We start from the raw sequence: 25,463 nt of genomic DNA on the forward strand, positions 1-25,463 counted from the left end.
AAAAAAAATGTCTGTTTTCAAAAGGTAATGAACAAAGTTCTCTCATTAAAAGGCTCCCTGTCCCACTGTGGAGAGCTTACTGTACCTTTTGGGAAAGAATGTGCCCCTCAGCAGCAGGCCACAGGGCCAGGTCAGTTGGCCTTCCAGCAGCTGATTGGAAACTTGAAAGCTGCCACAAAAAAACAACTTCCTATTTTAGAAATTCTCTGTGGAGGAGAGGCGGAAGCATGTTTGCATTGAGAAACGGCTATAAGTGTACATACTGTCCTAATGTCCAAGGTGTGGATCCATGAAATGTATTTGCATGTCATGATATAAATATAGACAGTACATTTTGTTTTAAGATTTAGTGTTCATACAGTTCTCATGTGTGTCTTCAAACACACAAAACAAAACTGACCCTCGAAATGTAAGCATGGTTTAAGTGCCACAGTTAAAAATCAATAATTCAGCTCCATTTTTTCTGCACTATTTCACACAATTCACAGTCAAATTCAAGAGAGTCCTTGTTGCAAAAGAGGTCGTCCTTTAGCTTAGTTAAAGCCTCCATTAGAGCAATCATCCACCTGACTGGGGTGTACCTGAGCAAGTCAGTGAATCTCTCATTTTTAATCTCAGCCTTTTATGGTGAATGTTTATTCTACTGGGGCCTTAAATATCAATTACCATACATACATTAAACTGATATAAAACACAACATTAAAAGTGTCATTCCTTAATAGATGAATACCAAATTTTAACATAAACTACAGGTCAGAATGAGTTTGATTGTAACGTATCTGTAGAGTTAGAAGAACATTCAACCGCTCCTTCTCTCTGTCTAGGAATCCTACAGGTCACCTTGAGGCCATTCACACCATGATCCGAGCCGTTGAGGTCGTACGGATCATCATGGTCAGTTGTGAAAATCATCACCTGATCAAATCAGTTCTGGATTAATGATACACAGAGATGCATCAGAGATGTTTGAAATGAGCAGGAAGTGTTTGTCTGCTTTAAAGAAGATGTCTGGAGACTAAAGATTTAAAAAAATATATTTACTTCAGAGTTTTGCAACAGCCATACTGTTAGTAGGATTTTTTTTTAAATGATGGAATCAGTCATTTTATTCTGCTCTGCTTAGGACCCTTGTAAAGGTCACCACGTTGTAAGTAAATATAGACTATTGTATCTCATTGGTCTTTGTGACAAACAAGGATGTCTGTTTGCTTTCACTCTTGCTCTATTTTCTGACTTTACAGTTTTTAATCTGCTGGTTGGACTTTTGTTGACAGTGGCATTCAAATAAAATTCAACACAGTGAAACCTTCAAACAATATGACTCTCTAAATGACCCAGATGGCTCGCACTGACTGCAGTAAAAAAAAAAATTCCAGGAGCAGTTTGACCCAAAAATAAACTTTTGAGTATGTAACGCATTGCGCAATAACTACCCGCCCAGTAAAGGCCGATTCACTCAAAGAAACGCCACAGTGACGCTGCACTACAACGAAGTGCACAAGTGAATAAATTGTCGTAATAATGTGTCCTGTAGCTGTTACAGCTGGTGATCAGTGGTCACTGCTGTTCCTACACGGACACCTGTCAGCATATTGATTAGCAACGACAACTTGAATTCCTGTTTGGAGAGGTCTGTGCACCACCCAGCAGCCTGTAAACTGTTTTTTTACTGCTTTTCAAACAAACAGTAAATCAACACAGTGTGTCCTAACATTATCCTTTATACAGGATTTTCAAGCTAATTTCTACATTTAACTTCATGATACTAATGTGGTATTAGACGCAAGACATTTTCAGAAAAATAATGAACCCAATGTTTCCATACAGATGAACCAATTACACTAAAAAAAAAAGACCTATTCAAGCGGATAAACTCAAAGGAACATGTTTTCTCTGTCCTGTTGTGTATTCATGTACCAACTAACAAACTCAATGCTTTCAGTTCTCCACAAGAGGCCATTGTGCCTCACTAAAGATCATTTTGCAGCTTGATCATCTTTCATGCATCTACTTAAGCCGTGCCATATCTCTCTGCTGCCTTCCCTTCCTCGTAAAAGAACAAGAAATAAAACTTGATCCTCGTCTATCTGCAGTCGGGCTTTTCCTCTGCTGTGGGATAGTGTGACAAGCTGGCTGGCCCCTTTGGAATTCCTGTCCAACAGTTCTAATTCCTCCACTAGACTATCACTTTCTTCTTTCTTTTATCATCCCAATGTCTTCTTGAACGTGGTTTATCATCGTGCCAGGTGTCTTTGTCATTGTAAGCGGTTATTGACTCTGCAGAACATGTGCTGATGGCATTTGATGATGTGCTTCAGTTGCATTAAGTTGGGATTTTTGGTTTGAGAACTTAATGTGTGTCATAAATTCTAATGCTAGTTCTTGTACTGAATTATTCATCCACCAAGTCTCTTCTTCGGTCACTCATTCTTCTCACTCAGGATCGGCCACCATCCTCAGCAGAAACCAGTTGAGCCGTCACTCAATGGGCCCCCTCCTCCTCCCCTCTGGATGATCTCCTGTCTCACTCTCTCACCTTCTCCCTTCGTCTTATTCCACTGACCATGCATGTTCCAAAAACAGATATCATTTTCATCCATGGTACAACCCCCCTTGCACCCCCACTCCCCTGCATTACCTCTTTTCCTAATCCAATCCTAGCACCCTGTTCCTGTCCAAGTCCACCATCTCACCTCCCCATTGCTCCACCTCGAGCCCCACCCTTTGCCCCCTCTAAACGCCATATCCTCCCATGCTGGAATTTGTAGGCGTGTGTCTTCAGGGTGTCCACCAATCCTGACCCCCTCGGTGGTATAAAACCCTGAGCGTGCGTCTGCCTATTTGCTCTTTCTGTCAGTCCAGCACTCCTGAATAGAGGGTGCCACACTTCTTAGGTGAGGGTGGTGGATCAAGGGTAAAAATCTGCAGAGAAACAAGAAGTAAAAAGAGCGAGGAAAGGCACGGTTGGACAGGAAATCCCTTGTCTATCCAGAAAGGATGGAGAACGCACACATGAAGATGCCGGCTGAATGCCTGGCTTACTTCGGGGTCAGTGAGAGCAGCGGTCTCACCCCGGACCAGTTCAAGAAGAACCTGGACAAGTACGGCTACAATGGTGAGAGAGCGGGCATCAGGGGATAGGGAGGGAGGCCTGCTGATGCAAAAAAGACACTCAAAGTAACTGTTTAGTAACTAAACACATAGAGTCACGTGTCTCTTTACTGATTTAACATTTGCACTTAGTATATTCCACCATGTAGAATGACTTTTTCTAGAACTGTTTTCGAGATTGCTTTCCCTAGTGGTGATACTTTGTGTGCAGGGCTCGGTTTAGATTGCTTCTGGGATGCTTTTTTAGAGAGGAGTTGGAACAGCTGGTAGAAATGCAGAGACACTGAGAAGCAGAGACTTTGAGGGCTTTGAAGAGCTATTTAAAGATAGCCAAAGAAGATGGCTGGAGAGCGAGAGAGACAGGTGATGGCTCAAGAAGCTTCCTGGGTGATATATGGGGCGGGCGTTAACAGGAGGGATGGATAATTTTAGGCCGGGTTAAAAGGGGAGGTCCTTAGATGGTTTATGGCTAAATGATATGTACTATGATTGCTAATCAATAACCTGTGAAATGGTTTATTGGATCGCAAAGGCCTGGTGCTGTGGTGTAAAGTTTAAGGGCAGTAATCTTGTTTTTTGTTGCCTTAAAACATTGCACTAAAGATCACAAGATCAACCAAGATCTTGTATACTCTCATACAAACAGTATACTTTATATTGATGGAAATGTTATCAATATACTCCATCTTTGTCCTCTGAACAATAATCGTTGAAACTAACCAACCTTTTTTTCTTTCATTCTGTCTCCTTTACCTTGGCGTCCATCTCCAGAGCTGCCTGCTGAGGAAGGTAAGTGTTTTTACAGCCTCATTTACAAATCACTTTAATCTAGAAGCTTTCAGACACCTGATTAAACCCGGATTTAAAAAATGTTTTAACCCTCATACACTGTCCACATAGGGGTTTTAATAAAAACACATCAACGCAGCATTTTGATTGTGTCACACCCTCAAGTTAATGATCCCAGCCTCAATCATGGCCCATGGATTTCAAATGTCACACATCATTTTTTGGTGACATAGATCACAAGGACACATTTTTGTTTGTGCTGAAATACACACTGGATATTCTGTGTCGTTAATATTGTGATGGCAATCCTTTTATTTCTGTGCTTTTTTTCTCTTTGTCTCTCAGGTAAGAGCATCTGGGAGCTGATCCGTGAGCAGTTTGAGGACTTGCTTGTCAGAATCCTGCTGCTGGCTGCTTGCATCTCATTTGTAAGTAAACATGTGTCAGTCGTTTTAAACTTTGACTTTTTCTTGTCACATTCATTTTTAAACTCAAGTTTCAGAGATAGGAGACATTAGAGCCACAATTTCTGGTTGACATTGATATTAAGTTGATTAAAAACACAGCGAGAACATACTTGAACAAATCTCCTTAACAAAAATAGACTCTGGCGTTGACCACAAATTAGTTTTCTCACTTTGGCATTTCTGGCACAATGATCTCTGGCTCCTCTTACATTCTTGACTGCCAACAACACTTCACTTTAAATCCAACATACTCTTGCAGTAAACAAGCTGTAGTTCACAAAATCTCTGTCACTTTGTCAAGATGGCTCCTCATCTTTCTCAAAGGCCCTCAATGTATTTTTGAGGAGGACAAATTGAGAGGAGGGAGACGGATTGCGAGGGGCTTGTAGGAGGTGTATTAATTCCTTCGCCCAGCTTTCACCCCTTCAGGGCAGCTGTCACGATGGCCTTAGAAGGCGAATATTGAGGAGCCAGTGAGAGACGGGGGTCAGGGAAGTATAGGGGGGCTGAGGGGTAAGGGGTTTATTTTAAGAAAGGCCCAAGCTGAGGAGAGAAACTGAATCCTACGGGAAAGGTCAGGCGTGAAGGAAGGAACGAAGATCCTCCGCAGAGAGAGGGCTCAAGTCAGAAGGAGCAAGGAGTTATGGGACGTTGAGATCAAATTAATGACAATTATGTAAAGCAAGACTATTCTAAAAATAGCACAGCAATTAAAGGAGCTGATTGAAAGTAAATAAAGACAAGGCCTTGAAAACGGCCTGCAAAATGAGCTTTTAAAATGACAAATCTTGTTGTTGTTTTTTACAAAAAATAAAAATATTATGCTGCATTAATGCCGAGCAGCTTCCACAACCCCTAAAAAAATAGACTTTAATTATTCAGACTTAACATGTTTAACACAGGATTATATGCTGTGAAGCCTCCCTCCCTTTCAACCACAATGTAAACATCTGGTTTGATATGAAAGTCCAATAAATACAAACATTTAGACAAACTTGAATGCCTTTCTTTATTCGTCTGAATGTCACACTCACTTGTTCTACTGTTTTGTCTTTCTGATCTCAGGTGCTGGCCTGGTTCGAGGAAGGCGAGGAGACAGTCACTGCCTTTGTTGAGCCCTTTGTCATCCTTCTTATCCTTATCGCTAACGCTATCGTTGGAGTGTGGCAGGTCAGTGAAAGATCCCACTTGACAACCAATATGACATACAGTATGCTCTGTAATAGTGACAGAGAAGTACACAGGATCCAGTTACTGCCATGTTTTCTACCCAGACATGCTTCATGGTTGCTTAACTGTAACATAATCACTTCAACGACTCAAAATAGTTTTGTGTGGGGGGGCGCCGGTTGGCAAAGCGGTTAGGTCGCACCCCCCCATGTACAGAGGCCGTATTCCCCAAAGCAGGTGGCTCGGGTTCGACTCCGTCCCCGGGCCCTTTCTCCTTTTTCATACTCTCTCCACCGCCCTGTCCTCTCAAATAAAGGCCAAAAAGCTCCCCCAGAATGCGCTGTGATAAGATTCTGTCACAACAATTAGTAAGTCTCCATGGAACAATACTCCTCACTCAGATCTGAGCTCTACAACGTAAATCAAGTATGATCTGCTTTAGCTGTGATTTACAGACACACCGCTCCAAGTCTCTGTTAGAACTGCAGTATCTGTTTTGATCATTCATATTGTGCAAGTCGTCCCCCATGAAGTAAGTGTGCTGTCAGTCATCAGTCACTACTATGGGGACACTTTTATTGTGACATCCTCGCCACGTGTCCAAATCAGCTGCTTGTTTTGGTTTGCTCATTGAAAACAGGACTGACTTTGGCAACCTGTTTGATGATCACATTTTATGATTACAAATATTCCGTCTGAGCACATCATGTAGTGTAGAGATTTCTCAGTGGCGCGATGGATACAATATATCCATGCTCACCTTTACAACCAATAAATTATATTTAAAGGGAACTCACAATATGTGATGGAAAACACACCTACAATTATAGTTTTGATGCACTCATATGTCATCAGTAGGCTGTGTGTAATTACTAAAAGGCTTCGAGAAAACATTAAATAAGTAAGGTTGACATCCAAAATAAATAACCTCGGTTTTTGATAGTCTTTTGTTTTCAACCAAGTCTGGTGTGAAATGTATGAATGTGTGTTGGTATTTGAGTTTTTTTTTATTTTTTTTTTTAACTGTTTGTGTCTTTCTCTCTTTTTGTGCCACAGGAGCGTAACGCTGAAGATGCCATCGAGGCTCTCAAGGAGTACGAGCCTGAGATGGGCAAGGTTTACCGTTCTGACAGAAAGAGTGTGCAGATGATCAAGGCCAGAGAAATTGTCCCTGGAGACATTGTCGAGGTGTCCGGTAAGACATGGCATGACTGCTGATTCACGTCTCAGTAAATCACAGGGCGATAAATCTTCCCTGTCTTGCTAGCTGTGATATTACACAACATCCATTCAGTCAGACCGACATGAATCCAGCGTATATGTGTAGGGTAAAGGCCGATGGCAGATCTTTGTGTCTTTTTAAGGCAATGTGAGCGTGTCAGGATTGAGTAGCACTGCTGTGAAAACATGCTGACTGAAGGAAAGCAAAATCAGGAGTATAAATACCCTCAGCAGCACCTGCCGCACCTCTTCTCCCCTCCCTGCCATTCCCTGCTTCTGTTCATTTGTCAGTGTGCACCTGTTGCCGCTCTAGCAGGCAACCCCCTTCAAACTTACAAGTCCCCCCCCCCCCCCCCTCAAAAGAAGCATTCATTGTGTGGTTTTCAGTCTCATTGGGCCATTCGTGTACCAGTTTAGATACATTGTTAAACTTTTAATTAATCTATAAATTAATTATTTTATGCATTTGTATATTTTAGAGAGCATTTACAAATGGGATGTTTTGCGCAGATGCACAAATACTTAAAAAAAGGGAAATTTCTAGATAGAGATATGACTGCAGACACACAAGCAACAACAGCTGCATTTCTCTTATGTATAACACGACTATTTATGTGTATAAAACAAGTGCTCATTTTGATTGTTACTGCTCTTTGATTCCAATAGTTGGTGACAAAGTCCCCGCTGACATCAGGCTCGTTTCCATCAAGTCCACCACCCTGCGTGTTGACCAGTCTATCCTTACTGGTAAGTTTTCAAGAATCCATCTACCCATACCTGTTGGGTTCTTGCTTAAATCCTTTGGTCATTTTGAATTCGTTTTGCCTTTCCTCACTCAGGTGAGTCTGTCAGTGTGATCAAGCACACTGAGCCCGTCCCCGACGCCAGGGCCGTCAACCAGGACAAGAAGAACATGCTTTTCTCTGTAAGTGCTACTGCTTCATTATTTATCTACATTTTGCTGCTGTGTTGAAGTTTTTTTCTCCTGTTTTCCATTGCTTGATTTCTGTGTCTGTCTCCTCTGCAGGGCACTAACATCGCTGCCGGCAAGGCCATCGGTGTTGCCGTTGCCACCGGAGTCTCCACTGAGATTGGCAAGATCCGTGACCAGATGGTCGCCACCGAGCAGGAGAAGACTCCTCTGCAGGCCAAGCTCGACGAGTTCGGCGAGCAGCTGTCCAAGGTCATCTCCCTGATCTGCGTCGCTGTCTGGGCCATCAACATCGGTCACTTCAATGACCCCGTCCACGGAGGCTCTTGGATCCGTGGTGCCGTCTACTACTTCAAGATCGCCGTCGCTCTGGCCGTGGCTGCCATCCCTGAGGGTACGGAGGAACCAGGGAGTGACTGTTTCTGCAGTGTTTTGTTTCCAACGCTTATAGTCCTCATCTTCATCTCTCAGGTCTGCCCGCTGTCATCACCACCTGCCTGGCCCTCGGTACCCGCCGTATGGCCAAGAAGAACGCCATCGTCAGAAGCCTGCCCTCTGTGGAGACCCTGGGATGCACCTCCGTCATCTGCTCCGACAAGACTGGCACCCTCACCACCAACCAGATGTGTGTGACCAAGGTGGGTACCAGACCTTTTTTTTTTTAACTAGAAAAATGAGTTATCTACAAAACTAGCTTGGTACGAATTTAATGAAAATGTTATTTTCCCCTCCACAGATGTTCATTGTCAAGGGAGTTGAGGGCGAGCATGTTGACCTTGATGCCTTTGATATCTCTGGCTCCAAGTACACCCCTGAGGGCGAGGTGTAAGTTGCTAGAACTATGCTCAAGTGTAGTATCCACACATGTAATTGCACGTGAACCACCTTTCATTTATCTGCAATTGTCTCTTTGTCTTTCAGTTCCCAGGGAGGCTCCAAGACAAACTGCAGTGCATACGACGGCCTGGTTGAGCTGAGCACCATCTGCGCCCTGTGCAACGACTCCTCTCTCGACTACAACGAGGTAACATACGAAAGTCAAACCGTGTATTTTCTTAACTGAGACCTTGTGACTTTACATAGTTTAAACATTTCCCTCCATTCCCCCTTTTACCCTCCAGTCCAAGAAGATCTATGAGAAGGTTGGTGAGGCCACTGAGACCGCTCTGTCCTGCCTGGTTGAGAAGATGAATGTGTTCAACACCAATGTGAAGAACCTCTCCAAGATTGAGAGAGCCAACGCCTGCTGCACCGTGAGTTTCTTCCTGCCGTTCACGCATAACACACATCAGTCTCGCTTGTTCTAAACTGTTTTAAGTGATGCATTAAGGCAACAAAGTAAATCACTTTCTAACAGAAAAAGCTTTTGTCCAACAGGTGGTCAAACAGCTCATGAAGAAGAGCTTCACTCTTGAGTTCTCCCGTGACAGGAAGTCCATGTCTGTGTACTGCACTCCCGCCAAGGGAGACGGTGGTGCCAAGATGTTCGTGAAGGTCAGTTTTTTTCCCTGGTCTCAGATCGGAGAACATGCAATGAGCAAAAATGACATAAAATAAATCATCCTGTGTTCCCCCTAGGGTGCCCCAGAGGGTGTGATTGACAGGTGCGCATATGTGCGTGTTGGAACCACCCGCGTGCCCCTGACCAACTCTATCAAGGAGAAGATCCTGTCCGTCATCAGGGACTGGGGTACCGGCCGCGACACCCTGCGTTGCCTGGCCCTTGCCACCCGTGACACCCCACTGAAGGTTGAGGAAATGAACCTCGAGGACTCCACCAAGTTCGCCGACTACGAGGTGAGGACCAGAGACCTTGTTTGATGTGATATTAAAACATGTGGACGATACGGCTACTACATGTCATTCAAACTCAAATGAATGACTGCATCAACTCCTCCCTCCTCAGATGGACCTGACCTTTGTTGGTGTCGTTGGTATGCTGGATCCCCCTCGTAAGGAGGTCACTGGCTCCATTGAGCTGTGCAGAGCCGCTGGAATCCGTGTCATCATGATCACTGGTTAGTATTATGAACAAGGTGCTTTGTGATTACAGAAATATGCTGTAACATCACTTTATTGTACATCTGTTATGACTATCATCACTGATCATAGTAATTACATCCAAAATTGTAACCATTATAATTTAAAATTGAAATAATTGAAAGTACAGAATATATTTAATACATCCTTTTTTAAAATAGTTTGGCAATTTATTGTAATTTTTATAATAATTTTAACATATTTCGAGGTCTACTTTAGAACTCAGATTGGTCTTAACCACTGCCGACCCATATGGGAGGCGGGGGGTGGGGGTGGGGGTGGGGGGGGATCGGATACCGATAAATCGGCCGATATCTTTGTTAGCTCTATGTTCAATCTGTAGCGGTAGATATAGATATACACATTTAGTGTGTTGATCCTCAAATGCAGTTATCAAACACGTGTGGAAAACAGATACAGTATAACGTAGACAAGGTGGTCACTCAACTGGAAAGTTACTGTGCATGTACGTGCATCACCGCTCCACACTCTGGAGGGTGATGATGCTTGTTGTAATCCACAAAGCGCCCTCTGCTGGTGACAGAGAACGGCTAGTTTAATACAATGAAACTGAAATTAAATACTATATCACCGGTGAAGAGATCGGCACAGATCTGAGATCAAATTAGCAGATACCACTGGATATGCTGATATCAGCAGATATTATCAGCTGGCCGATTAATCGATCGGGCTCTAGTCTAAACCTTCAGTATTTCCCGTATTACCTTGCCATTTTTGTTGTATTTAATAAAACATTATCTGCAACTGTATCTACTCCTTTAGTAGTTTAATCAATCCACTCATGTCTTGTTAAAATCAAATATCGATCATTTCACCGACTCCCCATCGCACTTTTCCATATTTCAGGTGACAACAAGGGAACCGCTATTGCCATCTGCCGTCGTATTGGCATCTTCACCGAGGAAGAGGATGTTGAAGGCAGAGCCTACACTGGCCGTGAGTTTGACGATCTGCCCCTCCACGAACAGTCCGAGGCTGTGCGCAGGGCTTGCTGCTTCGCCCGTGTGGAGCCCGCCCACAAGTCCAAGATTGTGGAGTTCCTGCAGGGTCACAATGACATTACTGCTATGGTATGAACTTAGCGGCGTACGATGAAAACCTTGTCCGTGTGTTAGATTGTGTTTGACTAACTTCTCCTCTGCTCCCGCTCCAGACTGGTGATGGTGTGAACGATGCCCCTGCCCTGAAGAAGGCCGAGATCGGCATCGCCATGGGCTCTGGCACTGCCGTTGCCAAGTCTGCCTCTGAGATGGTCCTGGCTGACGACAACTTCTCTTCCATTGTGGCTGCTGTTGAGGAGGGCAGAGCTATCTACAACAACATGAAGCAGTTCATCCGCTACCTCATCTCCTCCAACGTCGGTGAGGTTGTCTGGTAAGTGACCCTTTACACCTGAACGCCATATTACCGCCCTCGTCCTCTCCTCTCTGACCTCAGCCCTCATTCTGTTCAACTATTTCTCCTTTACCTCTCTCAGTATCTTCCTGACTGCCGCTCTGGGTCTGCCCGAGGCTCTGATCCCCGTCCAGCTGCTGTGGGTCAACCTGGTGACTGACGGTCTGCCCGCCACCGCTCTGGGCTTCAACCCCCCAGATCTGGACATCATGGGCAAGCCCCCACGTTCCGCCCAGGAGCCCCTGATCTCTGGCTGGCTGTTCTTCAGATACATGGCTATTGGCGGTAAGTAGCACTTTGGAGATTATGTTTCTGATTTGGCTATTGTGCAAGAAAAAAACGTTTGTCTACTCTTCCTTACTGTTTGATTTCTCTCACAGCATACGTCGGTGCTGCCACTGTTGGTGGTGCTGCCTGGTGGTTCATCTACGACCCAAGCGGCCCCGGCGTCACCTACCACCAGCTTGTGAGTTATCATCCCCTTTTTTTTGCCTCTCTTAAACAATCACCTGATTGAAAAACACTTTTAAACCTCCCCTCCTTTCCGTGCAGTCCCACTTCATGCAGTGCTGTGATGAGAACGAGGACTTCGCCGGCCTTAATTGCCATATCTTTGAGGCTGCTCCTCCCATGACCATGGCTCTGTCCGTGCTGGTCACCATTGAGATGTGCAACGCCCTCAACAGGTAAACCTGAAAGTGGAACTTACAACACACCGGGGTTTATTTCTCCAAATCTTCAGGTTACACTGACCTTCGTTATCATAACTGGACTTTTTTTCTTTTCCAAGCTTGTCTGAGAACCAGTCTCTGCTGCGCATGCCCCCATGGAGCAACTTCTGGCTGCTTTCCGCCATGACCCTCTCCATGTCCCTTCACTTCATGATCATCTATGTCGACCCCCTGCCCGTAAGTCGCCAGCGCTGCGTACAGTTCGACATCTGTGGGCAAAGCTCCCCGTTTTAAGAGCAACATTTAGAAGCCTTTTGGGATAAGAGGTTTGTGTTGTATTTTCTTTATGCTGTGTTGGTTCTGACTCTCTCTCTCTTTTGCCCCCTAGATGATCTTCAAGTTGACCCATCTGTCTGTAGAACAGTGGCTCATGGTCTTGAAGCTTTCCTTCCCTGTCATCCTCATTGATGAGGTGCTGAAGTTCGTAGCCCGCAACTACGTTGAGTGTAAGTAGCCTTTGCTTTTCTCTACATTTACCCTTAACATATTAAAAAATAAATAAAGATTGACCTTTCATTCTCAAATAACTCTAAAACTTTGAAATCATTTTGATTAATTTAAAACCAGAAAGTCTAACTCTTCTCCATCCTGTACTGTCATTTCATTTGCTCACATCTTCTTCCCATTTACTTACAATTCCATCATAAACTAATTCATTTCTGTTTTAATCTCTCTGACCTCTCCGCTCTCCCTCTTCTCTTCATTCATCATTAACTCATGTAACCCTTTTTTGTTGATTTTCAGACTAAATTCACTTCTCCCACCACCTTTAGCCTGTAACCAAACCAAGGTACTCCATTGTGTCACTGCTCGTAGCATCACCGTTTGTGTTCAGTTTGTGTCTATGTTGGTGTTATCTTAGTGGTCCTTGCAATTATTCCGAGTGTGACCTCAGTCCCGTCCTCTGTTGATAGTTTACTCTCTTGTTGATGTCGAAGACCTGGTTCTCTCAAATTCTTATTGACATCAATATGAAAAAAAGTGAACTCAATCAATCACCAAAATCTTGACTCTGTCACAAAATGTCAAATTGACACAATTTCCTAGAAATGAGGACATCCCATTATGCCTCGCTGTATCTCTTGTCTTCCTCTGAGCTCTCTGTTTGTTGTCATTTCTGATGTCATAGCGGCTTTGTACAAGCTCTGAGTTGCAGTGTGTGTGGGGATGTTTCTCTCTGTTTCAGTACCATTTTACAAAAAATTACTGAGACAGTTAAAAGAAACTTGTCAATGTCCCTATTTAATAATGGGTTTTTGATAACATTGAATAAATAGCTTATGACACACTTTAATAGACTTGTAAGCAAAGAAGATCTTTTAGGCTTTGATGTAGATATTGCCGATTTATCTCATCACTTGTAAGGTATCCATAAAAGCATGCAGACAATACATGACAATGTAACTAAAGAACTGATGACACTGAACTGACACTAGATTCAGTGTTGGCTGAATCTAGTGTCCCAAAGTCGAGAATGGGCAGTTTATCTCATTTTCTTCAGAAGCCCTACATTATTATCATTCAGAAAGAGTGAAATTACCTTTGCCTTTTCCCCCACAATAAACTTGACCTTTTTCTGTTAAATGGCCCATATACTCACTATATGGCCCATTTCATTATATTAATTATCATGCTCAAACTCAAGCCTTGACCTCCCATGGTCGAGGCTCAAAAGTACACCCGCCTGGAGATTCAGCTCTGAAATACTTCATAGTTTCAGGAAGGTCTGAGCTGTTCACATGTTCCTCTCATGTAAACGCGTGATTAGTAATGCTTTGCCCTCAGCATACTTCAGCTTTGGCCTGCACATAGAAACAGAATGATGTCATTTGCTGGCTGCTTTCAGTAGATTTGACATCAGAATTTTTTTGTGAAAAAGCAAAATACATCCTGCTTTTAAATAGGATTCAAGGTTTGGCTTCAGTAATGATATTGTCTGCAGATGTAGTTTAAGTATCTACGATTATTGAACCTATCACGTGTCTGAATATCCTTTCTTTCTCCTAATTGATCCGTTTTCTCTTTTCCAGGTACAGAAGCTAGATAGAGATGTAGAAGAAGAGGATCTCAAGGGTTGGAAGAGAAAGAGGCGGAGGAGAGAGAGGGAAGCCGTAGTGAACCAACCAGTAGAAGAGAGAGGAGAAAACACAGGAAAACGTACAGAAAAAAAACTAATAAAACTTGTCAAAAACCTACATAAACATAGCCTCTATGTAGGGAAGGAGATCGATTTAAAACAAAGGGAAGTATCTCTACAAATAATGTATCAAAAAGTATTTAAGATTTTATGCTAAGAAATAAAGAATGTATTAAAAGTGATTTTTTGTTAAACTTGGATTTCCTCAGATGTTGTGTTTTTGTGTCCTCTGTCCATTTTCATATGATTGACTTTCCAGCATATTACTTTTTAGTCTTTGTCGCTCGTGTCTTGCGTGCAGCCTCCCTGCTTCGGCCCTGCTCTGCACAGTGTGGTGTAGGGTTGCAAAATGATGAAAAAAAAAACAGACAAACAAACCAAACCACATGCCTGCAGCTGCCGGTGCTTTCTATAGGCTCCATGCGCTCAGCGGACTCTGTTGGAGGTCTCATGACGTAAAATGGGCATGTCCACTCAGTCACAACACTTTTGGTCTTATATATTGTTTACGTGATAAGCTGCAATAAATGGATTATTACAAACTCATGGACTTTTTTGGAGCACATTTTTATTGATCCTTTAAAGTGCAGTGATGTCAAGTGTTTAACTTTCAGACATTAAGACATGACAACAAATTCATTGTTCATATTTACTATTTTGATTCAATTCACAGCATATGTAATATTTTCGTCACTGCAAAGAGTCAGTTATTTAGCCATTGGTTTGCAGAGCTGCATCAACTCAGGAAAGCCAATGAAACCTGTTAGATCTGGGTCCTGAATGGTATGTTGGCTCCCTTCATTTGCTTCTCATAATCGTCATCAAACATCTTTGATTGCTCGGCTGTGAAATGGTTTGTCCAATCGCCCACTTCACCTGTAGAGCAGAAGACAAAAAACTGTTATTTAAATAAATAACCATATGCTTTGTTATTACTGCAGTGCAGAGAGAAAAGTGAATACATTCTTCCCCTAAAAGCATGTACAGAATGAAAAGTCCCCTTATTAGCACTGCCTTTATTGGCTGTTTCTTCTACAAAGCAAATGCAAACTGAACTGCATATAAGCCATTACTGCATGTAATACAGTCTAACTCATAAGCCTAGAAATCAACCGGTTATAGCAAATTGTTACCCCATCCCCCTGGCCATCCTCTCAGCACTTGGGTCACTATTTCCAACCCGATGTTGGGTCAAACCGACCCAGCCTTTGACCTAGCAGCCTGAACCCAGCAATTGCGTTATCAAATTAACCCAGCATTTTTAAGTGTGTATTTTGTCGATAACTATGGCTACAACTATTGGCTTCTGTACTTAATTATTTATGTGCCTTTTGATTGTTTACTGATTATTTCATATTGTTAGGTTTTGGTTTGATAAACTTGGAGAAAGTCTACAACAGAATAAAGAAAATAAAACCTTTTTACATTTGAGAAGCTGCAACCGGCAAATTAGGACAAATGTTTTTTTTAAAGACACAAGAGAAGTGGGAAACAGTTACAGATTTGATATGAATGGGAAATGTAAGAGCCACCACTAGGGAGCACCACTGTACTGGGTAAATTGATGTAGGCCTACAAGTGAAGTGTTTCTCAATCCTGGTCCTTTGGACCCACTGTTTCCCTCTTCTAACTCACGGTTTCCCAAAAATGTCGACTCGGGACTCCCAAAATAACTGTGCTAGAGACTGGGGACCCCCCACTGTCCCTATTTTAGTCATTAATTGTAAGAAACGCTAGAAGCAGAACACTTCCTACTTAACGACTATAGTTGTATTTTTAATTCAACTAGGCTACTTTTATATGTATATTCACAATAATGGGTAAAATACGCAATTTACGCAACACATTATTCTCCTTCTCCATGTGAGTTTAGAAAAGTGGACTGATGCACCTTTTCTCATGAACGGCGAGATGGACTGATCAAAAACACTTTTTGGGATGCAGGAGTAGTTGGCCATCGGGTTCTCCTTCATGTTCTTAAAAGAAGTGAACTCCACGATTCGACTGACGACCTCATCAGAGAGCGACAGGTCCAGGTACCGCATGATGCGCTCCACCTCCCGCCGAGGATTCTGAGGGAGAAAAATACGAGGTTAGGAATGCAAACAACATGCTTTGGTAATACTGAGGCCATACGTTGAGAGAAGTCTTCCTCACCTCTTTCATGTCTTCATAGAAAATGTAGAGGATGTTCCTCCTCTCTCTCTCCACCCAGTAACCTTTCACATGATCGTACCATGAGCCCCAGGACACTGTGGAAACAAAATTCCTTAAAACCCTTTTTTGTGGAAACTTTAGCTCCAGCGTAAAAAAGGTTCAAACTATCATTTGTTCTACTGAGCACAAATAGACCATACATTCTGCTGCTTAGTATTAAGGTCAGTCACTTAGCAAAGAAAAACCTTAAGAAACTTATTAAATCATTTACTTTGAAGATTATCACTCATTATCCAACTACATAATCATTACTCAACACAGATGCCTCTATATTACCTAAAAAAAAGTAAATGAGACCATTAGTAGTGATTAGACATAACAATTTACAGAGTGGAGTAAGAAAACAAGCCATTGTTTGCATTTTCCTCTGCAAAGATTGACATCGTGTGAAAATTTCAGCGATTCAAATGAAGCAACATGAGATTCATAATCAGAAAACACTTCATACACATGTACAGGACAAGATCAGCGAGGCGATAAGATGTAGATCTCTTTACCCTTAATTTGTAAAGAAAACTCGCCAACAAACAACCATTGTAATCTTCTGGGTTAGGGCTGCAGTTAATCTGTACCCAAATCCATTTCTAACAACTTGTTTTGATATTTTAAACGATGCTTTCTTGATGGACTATCAATCAATCAATCAATCAATCAATCAATCAATCAATCAATCAATCAATCAATCTGGCCTAATTTTGTAGAGCACTGAATCCCAAATTGGTTAAACAAAAAGTACTTCACACTGTACCCTGATTTCAGTTATTAGTATTATTAAACAATTAAAGGCTACCAATGCAAATTATTATGAGATCAAGGTGTGCAGCAGGGTCGTAATGCTCTTCTCTCTGTAGGTCATAAGGAGCTATAGAACGTTTCCTGTATTTTATTTTTTCAAGTTATTTTTTGGACAGCTGAAGAGAGTCAGGACATGTTGGGAGGAGAGAGCAGGTAATGACATGCAGCAAAGGGCTGAAGTCAGATTTGAACCTACAGTCGTAGGTCATCATTTTTGCTCAGAAAAACCTCCATGCAAATACCAAAGGAGCTAATATATGTGACCACACAAATACACACAGGTTCAGACTCTGCAAACACAAATAACCAGTTTGACTGGAGGTAATATGATGCATGTATTAGGTAATATGTGGTTTCATCAACTCACACTCTCCTCTCATGAACTTGTCTATATACCCCTCCCAGGGTCCGGGCTCAGGCTGGGTCTTGTTCATACCGTCAAAGTGGAAGTAGCTCACCATATTGTCTTTAGCGTTGCGTGCCACGTAGATAGCCTTTATATGAGAGGGAGGGAGAGGTTTAAAAGGATTAATACAGAGAATGGTTGACCTAATGTTGGAACTGTATTGTTCACCACTAACACCATTAATGTGCATCCAACCCCTGAAACTTGAACCTAATGAGCATTTATTGTTCAGAGTGCTTTTCTCACCTTGCACTTGTTTTCCCAAAATCCGGGAGGCACCAGCTGAAAAGGAAGATGTGTTTTGATAATTCTCGGGGGATCCATTTTTTCGAGAAGCTCGAGACCTGGAACAAAAGTTCAGGAGAAAACGCGTGTGTTCATGCTTTCATAGATTTCATTTCACAAACGGCAGAAACACACAACTTGGTGAAGAATTCATAGCTAACTATCTAACTAACTTACAGAATCAGGCGTTCACATCAGTTAGACAGAAACAAAACAAATAAATACAAAGGAGCTCAATTTTTGGAAGAATCTTTTAGTTATTTGCACACAAATCACCTCATTATGAGGCTTTATTTGACATTTTCTGGCACAAAGTGAGCAGAAACTATCACACATCTTTAAAATGAAATATTCCAAATGAACTTACAAACCTGAGTAGGCTCAAGGTAATATAGCCTGTGGGAATGGCATGGTATTATGATATGGGTAACTGTCATCTTAATTTGAACTCTTTCGTATTTCTCTTTCAACACAACAAGATAAATTTAAACCGAAAACTTCAGTGAAGACAACTTGTATTTTTACAACAACAGAAACTGCAGTCAACATTTCATTGACCCTGAATAGAGTGGAGGGAAACAGGCTCATATGGAAAAATGTAATTTTGATTTGCAAGTCAGACATTAAAGGATAAGGTTAAAGGATGCATTTCAAAATAATATCTTGATTTTTTCTTTTAGCTAGAGCTAGTCGACACAAAAAAGCAAGAGTGGAACATTTTGGAAATAAATTGCCTTAACTCAAGCCCTAAATCTGACAATATTTTATGAACGTATTTTACAAATGTACTTAATTCAATATGCAATCACATGAATGAAATCATATCCACATCATACACACCTGACGGGATAGGTGGAGGTGAAAAGATCTCCAGGAAAGGACTGCGGACGGGTGTCGGGGCTCGTTTGCAGGCCTCAGTGTCTCCGTTGTGAAAAAGCAGGTCAACTATCTCCTGAGTCCACGTGGTCCCTTATGTCCCAGAGAAACCAAATATAATGACATCAATGAATATGTGTTGAATCAGGTACGGGAATTGTGTCTTTTTCACTTTATCTCCCCACAGAAGTATGAAGTTTACTCCTGGACACTATGAAGGAAACACACAAATATGGACTGGTGAATGATTGTCAGGGACTTTTCATCATTTAAAGACTTACTCCAAAGGACAAACTTTGAGATTGTGTTAGTGTGAGAGCTGGAAACTGTGCCTGCACTGATGTTCAGTGCTTTATTGTTAAAAGTACTGTATATTTTATTTTTTACTTAACAAACTTTACCATAATGATTGACAATACTCCTGCAACCAGCAGAATCCTCAGTGATTTTCTTTAGAATTTCATGATAAACAGTTTAAATTTTGTATGTTTAAAGTTTCGCCCCTGTGATGTCACTGCTTCATATGGTGAAAAATGTGTGCGAGGTACCTGCTTCACTGTGGTTCAGTTAGTAAAAACAACTGGCAAGTCCACCAATAGAAACATCCAAAGGTCACGAGTTCAAGAGTTCTCCTCACTAACAATGCAGGCATGTGTGCTGGTTTGTGTTTTTATTGCTCGTAAAGTCAATTGAAAGCGACATTTTCAAACCATATAACCCACATGATGCGCTGCAGTGACATTAAAACAAGCTTATTTTACAATTCTGTTGAATTTGTTTTTGAAAACTTGAAAAAAACAACTTCCTCATCAGCATGTACATCATATACTCAAGCGTGGCACCGGTATAACTCCAGCTTTAGCCTGTTTGTTAAGCACTATTTTCTGTGATATTTAATGGTGAGAAAGTTTAACAGACATGGCCGATGAACAAGTCTGAACCTGACGCAGCTTCAGTTGTAGTTGGTGCACAAGGATATGAAAAGTTTGACTATAGGAGGCTGCAGACGAGGCTCTAGCAGAAATGTTAGCAGCTGAAGCTCACACCTTCCATCTCTCTGAGAATTGCCCGTTCTAGTGGAACTATTTCTACATAAAAGGCTATATCAGCTTGAATGCCAGACCTTCATTTTTACAAGCTTTTGTCTATATTGCTCTCTTTTTCTTTGGATTCCTTTCTTTTATTTTGTGTACTTTTCTAGCCTTTTTTTTTTACCCATGATTCATCAGGTTGATCTCTACTTTTTTAAGCTTAATTTTGTTGATGGAAGAAATATTCCAAACTGGGGCGTCAGATTGCCTAGCGGTATGTTGCGCGCCTTGTGTACAGTGGCTTTAGTCCTCATTGCAGCAGCAGCCATGTATTCGAATCCGACCTCGCCCCTTTGCTGCATGTCACCCCCCCCCCCCCCCCCCCCCCCCCCCCCCCCCACTCTCTCTTCTCAACATTTCCTGTACAAAGGTACAATGGCCCAAAAATATATATCTTTAAGAAACATTCTGATCTTTTTCTTCAGTTATAGAGTAAACAGGAAAACTGAAAACACATTGAAAAATATATATCGAGGTCAAATCATTTTAATGGATGCATAATGTGCAGCAGGAGGCATCTTTCTGTTTATGTCAAAGGTCAAAGGTATCTTTATTGTCCTCACAGGGAAATTTGTTTACAGCCGGAAACATACAAATAAATAAACAACACCAATAAATAATCCAGCTAACATTAAGGTGCATAAATACATAAAACATGAAACATGAAAGCCCAGCAGAGCTGCTCCAGCATCCACGTAAAAGTGATAAAAGTGAGAGTGCAGTGTGCCATGAGCAAGAAATTAAAATTCAACTGCTATTTAACAAACAAGTAGCAGCAGGTATGAAAATGCAAACTTTGAATGTAAAAAGCAAATAACGATATCAAGTTATACAGAGCCACACACCTAGTCCACCATAAAAGTTAAATATGTGAAGACAAATAAAGTTGCATATTATTTTGGCAATAAAAAATAAATAAAGCTGCATCCAGAAGTAGCTTTGTGTACCTGCTTTAGGGTAGGTGGCGATGAGGAGGTCTGAGGGGTCCGGACGGAAAGCCCAGATAGAGTCCCAGTTCTGGGCGATGTAGCTCATGAGTGGAATCCCTCTGACTGGGATGAGAGGGAAGCGGGTGAGTAAGGCTGTGGCCTTCTCTATGGCCACTTCATAGGTCAACTCTTCCTCCTCCTGCGACATGACTAACACTAAGAAAACTTCCTTTAGACAATCAAGGACCAAAAGAAGATGTAACTGAACGTGTTTCTTTTTTGCTCTTATGCAGCTCCTCTCTCTGCTGGCCTTCTGTCAAACATTCACAGTGGGTTTGTCTTCCAAATTGCCAACTGGTTAAAATTCAATCCCACTATCACTGCGTACACATCCAGGTAAATCTTTAATTTTCTCTGTCTTGTCTCCAGGAATTTTGGTGTAGTCCTTTTCTTTCTCCAACACCTGAAACCCAAGAAGAAGAATCTCCCAGAAGTCCCTCCTGCAGCCTGAGTGCTTCAGTCGCTCTAAAATGTGTTTGGGTCTGCCGTCTTTCTATCTTTGTAACCTGGCTGTCTGAGTGCTTGTCCCAGGTTGTTGTCCGTCTGCGATCTGTGGAAGTTGCACAAGGAGACCTGCACTAAAGTGCCTTTATGTAACGTTCACAGTTACGTATAAACTCCACTTCTGCTCACTATGATAACTTCCTGTGTAATTTGAGGAAGGAACAAGGGAGGGTCCATAGAAAGCTTGACACACACACCGCAGGGAGGCAAAACTTTACAAAGCTGACAAAAGAGATTCAATGAAAGTTTGAAAAACACAACTACTCAAAACCTTCTTCTACAGAAGAGAAAAAAACTATTTTCCACATGTGAGACCTGGATTTTTTTCAGTTTTTCTAACAAAAACTAACCTGAGCTAACTCCAGCTGAGACTCACCTTTGGACTCAAACTTTCACAGGGGGAAATACAATTGTCCCATGATGAAATGATAAAAGGCTGCCTTCAAACAAGACATTTTACGTGCAGCTGAGCAGTTTAGAGATAATAAATTCACGTGTGTTTCACGTGAGCCCTGTTCAGCGTGAAGCAGCTGTTTAGAGTTTACATTCCAGGATTTCCACAGCACCAGAGGTAGAAATAATATTTTCACAGGAAATACACTCAAATCCACAGTGGCCTGAAACAACAGACAGACAGACAGACAGACAGGAGGCTATTGCAATTCAAAAGGCTGTTTGAAAAAAAAAAGCTGTCTGTTGACATGCAGAAACCAATCCAGATAAATGAAAGGTAATGCATATCTTTTAAGCTTTGGAATCAAATCAATGCATCCATAACTGTATAGCTTTATTGAAAGACGCATAAGCAGAGCTGGTCACTGATGTACTTTAATGGAATGCTGCACTATAATAAGTACATACATATAGAAAAGAAGTGCAGAAAATGAGTAAGTGTTGAAGCTAGATGAGGTTAAGTTTCAATTCCTCAGTCTACATTTATCCTATCGCACTTTCATTCATTTTATTCTCTGTAGTTGTATGCTTCATTTGTAAGACACACCAAATGTTTCACCAGGGAAGTCGTCTTTAAGAAACCACTAAAGCATTGCGATGAATCTAAATGTTGACTATAAATATAAAAGAGAAATTCACATTTTGAAGCGTTTTCTTTTTCATGCTTGTATGCAGGAGTTAGTATTTCTTGGAACAAGACAGTAGTCAAACACATTAATAAAACAACAGTACGGAACCTTTAAAAATGAACAAAGAGTAGTCTAGTGAATGAACTCCAGGTCATGGCCGTCTTTGTTTGTTTTTTTCCTCACAGCTGTAAAGTCTTCAGTATAGCAGAAGCGAGCAGTGAGTTCACTCGTTGTGTGGTTTTGTAACCACAACTGAAGTCTTAACACTGATTTTGTATACCCATGATTTAATGTGAGTTCAACTTTATTTTCTTATGAAACCTAAATCACATAAAAACTAAAGGGAAACAGACTCTCATAATAATATATATATGTCAGAGTTATCTCTAAGTTTGTTTTGTTTTTCACAACATTGACCTGATTATTAGATTATTCAAATTAAAGTCAATGATTTTCATAAGCAGTTTAGTGAAGACACCTGAAGCCTCTTTAGCTGTAGTCAAGAAAACCAGCAGAGGGCACAGCTGGTTACCTATAGTGAATATACTGTATAGACCTTTGTCTTTTTTTAAAACTACAAACGGTAAAGATGCTCTAACAGAGTACACACATCTTTGCTATAATAATGAAGTAAAGGCTGAGAAAGTTAGAGATTTGGATTCATAACGGGGCTTCAATTTCTTGACCTTTAAAAAAAAGACCCCACAGTAGTTCTTAGAAGAGATAACATTTTGGAGGAGTTACAGACTTAAAACACAGAGCCACTATGACAAACATCGAGTTACACAGCAGAGCATCTACCGTCTGACACATCTTCCTCCAATCATCTACTTTAAAAAAAGATCTAAAGAGACCAACTCCCTAAGACTCAAATCCTCCTGCGGGAGATTCCAGGCCACCTGAAACTCCTCTCTCCCATTTTAGGACACTTAAGGGACAGATGCAAAGAATAAGTTTTGTGATAGGTCGGAGAGCAAAGACTGCAGCTTCCAGCACTTTTCACATGAATACAATTACACAAGTAGCAGCAGCAGCAGTACTATAATATGTTTTACTTCATTTTTGTATGTTTACATGATTTGAAAGGGTACATTACACATTTCACATGTAATGATCTGTTTATTTTGTCATGTTTAGTATTACTTACTGTGTAAACAGCTGTTTAGTGTATCTCTGGCACTGGGGAAACTAAGGTTAGGTATGGAGATATTATTGGTGCAAGACTGTTTGTAAGTGCGGAAATAGAAACGTTTACACAGCAAATAAGTAAACCAATAGAAATTATGTTTGGCTGAAAAGTCCAAGTGTTTATGCTCCAAAATGCACGAGTCATCTAGTTGAGCCAGGCCTCTCACTACGCTGTCTGTTCACATGTAACTTTTCCTACACTACACAGTATCCACAAAATATGTGTGGCCCGCCCTCCACAAATGTGTTATGAGGGTTTGATTGACTTTAAACAGCCAATGAGGGTCTGCCTAAGATGATCTATTTGATGATGATATGGATCTATTTATGCATTTTATACAGTTTTGCACCTGTAGTATCTCCATAGGCGTATCAAATGAAGTAAATCAACAACATCCTGCATTAAAAACCGGAAGGTCTGAGGTCTGAAAGATTAAACATAAAATTGAACTTACTATCTGGGTTCTGTTTGAACATCTTACCACTCTCCACTCTCTACTTTGTGCATTTATAGTTTTTTCATCTTAATCAATGATCATTCATGCAATCTCTTCAAATCTTGCTTCCTAAAAAAATAAAAATCCTGCCAAATTTAAGAAATCTTAAAGCATTTCTGCCTGGGTTGATGATTATGTGACACAGGCAATTAGATAATTACCGATCTATTTACCTTTATTCGAAAAAAGTAACCCAGGAACACAATAAAATGACTTTGTTGTGTGTTGTAGATTTCCAAGGACATTCTGTTCACTGTGATTGGCATTCAGTGCAGCCTGCAGCCTGCTGCTAATCTCATCACAGCCACTGAGGCATACTAAGTATGTCAGGAGGAAACAGTGAGGGCAAGACTTCTTAGTTCATTTATCCAAGGGTTCCATCATCAAGGGACTATATGTTTCCTGCTATGCTACTGATTTTATGCATTCTCCTCGTGTCCCCCCACCAAGGTCCCTGGTTCAGGCTATATGTCAGGTTCATGGGGTCAAAGTGGAAATAGCTCACCAGGTCGTCCTTGTTGTGTTTGTGTGCTGCTTTAATCTCCTTCACACATGATCAGAGAAAGAGATTGAATGCAGATTTACACAAATGTATACTGAAGTAATCTGATGAGGCATTTGTTGTAGGTGAAACCCAATTACTCTTCAGGAAGCTTTTCTCCACTTAGATTGTAATTTGAGTGAACAGATAATTGTTTAGTATTGGAAGGGGAGTAATTTGTGCCTGTAAGTACAGCGGCATGGGCACCTTAAAGATCTGCAGAGTCCAGTATCAGAACATTACTTGTTTTTGTTCTTGAGTCAATAGCTTACTATAACCACAGATTTTTGTATTATTTTTTTAAGTTCTTAGAGGTCAGATTTTGTTGGAAGATGCACAAGAATTTAGTGGCACAAAAGGGCTAGTGAGTAGGGGTTGGGTACTGTGCAGATGAGGGATTGGTGGTGATGCATGGAGAACAGATATCCGGGTGTGGAATTCAGCTTGCAGAAATGTTCTTTAATTTATTTGCATATGTCCTTATTAACAGACATTTTGGATAGAGCTCAAATTTTGCAGTCTAATTCTATTTGCTTTACAGACAGTTCAAGCTAAATTGTAAGATACATTCACCTGCTGACAATCCATCCTCACATGCTAATTGAGGAGGAAAATATCTACAGATTGGTGTCTAAGAATTGACCTGTGATCATTGTTATTTCTGCAGTGAGTAAATATCAGTCCATTGTACACCTCTGGAATTTATTTAAAATAGAAATATAGAAACATAAAATATAAACAAAGAAAAATAAACGTGTTTTGTTGCATTTCACAATTAATTTTTAAATGACTTTTTCAAAAGTCAAAACATATTTTGTAAATGAGAACAAACAAATATATTAAATGATCTTTAAGCTCTCTCTCTCCTCACCGTCTTCTCTAACAGAAACATTTTTGGTAAAAAGAAAAAAAAAAGGGGGGGGGGGGGGGGGTGACTGTCTTTTACATGTTTTACGGTAGTAGTATGTTGGAAACGGAA

At 41.2% G+C, this 25,463-nt stretch overlaps 2 protein-coding genes across 3 annotated transcripts; one reads left to right on the forward strand and one right to left on the reverse strand.

Moving 5' to 3' along the window:
* Positions 1-2,831: 2,831 nt before the first annotated feature.
* On the forward strand, positions 2,832-14,559 carry atp2a1l (ATPase sarcoplasmic/endoplasmic reticulum Ca2+ transporting 1, like). Of its 2 annotated transcripts, XM_061028929.1 has the most exons (24): positions 2,833-3,115; positions 3,883-3,900; positions 4,246-4,328; positions 5,433-5,537; positions 6,594-6,732; positions 7,425-7,505; positions 7,598-7,683; positions 7,786-8,083; positions 8,161-8,327; positions 8,426-8,514; positions 8,611-8,713; positions 8,811-8,942; positions 9,067-9,183; positions 9,268-9,486; positions 9,596-9,707; positions 10,597-10,820; positions 10,904-11,124; positions 11,228-11,430; positions 11,526-11,611; positions 11,698-11,831; positions 11,936-12,053; positions 12,205-12,322; positions 12,621-12,666; positions 13,907-14,559. In XM_061028929.1, exons 1-23 carry the CDS (start codon positions 2,998-3,000, stop codon positions 12,623-12,625), a joined length of 2,976 nt encoding a protein of 991 aa, XP_060884912.1. In that variant the 5' UTR covers positions 2,833-2,997; the 3' UTR covers positions 12,626-12,666; positions 13,907-14,559. The 2 variants fall into 2 exon arrangements, with proteins under 2 accessions (XP_060884911.1, XP_060884912.1); XM_061028928.1 differs by lacking the exon at positions 12,621-12,666 and having other exon boundaries at positions 2,832-3,115.
* A 2-nt stretch (positions 14,560-14,561) lies between these two features.
* Positions 14,562-21,498, reverse strand: sult1st6 (sulfotransferase family 1, cytosolic sulfotransferase 6). Its single transcript, XM_061028930.1, has 7 exons — positions 20,631-21,498; positions 18,557-18,685; positions 17,678-17,775; positions 17,393-17,519; positions 16,171-16,265; positions 15,905-16,085; positions 14,562-14,889 (listed from the first exon to the last, which is right to left on the reverse strand). Exons 1-7 carry the CDS (start codon positions 20,818-20,820, stop codon positions 14,777-14,779), a joined length of 933 nt encoding a protein of 310 aa, XP_060884913.1. The 5' UTR covers positions 20,821-21,498; the 3' UTR covers positions 14,562-14,776.
* Between the last annotated feature and the right edge of the window lie 3,965 nt (positions 21,499-25,463).

The sequence above is a fragment of the Labrus mixtus genome, chromosome 21 (assembly GCF_963584025.1).
Source record: "Labrus mixtus chromosome 21, fLabMix1.1, whole genome shotgun sequence".
Lineage (NCBI taxonomy): Eukaryota > Metazoa > Chordata > Actinopteri > Labriformes > Labridae > Labrus > Labrus mixtus.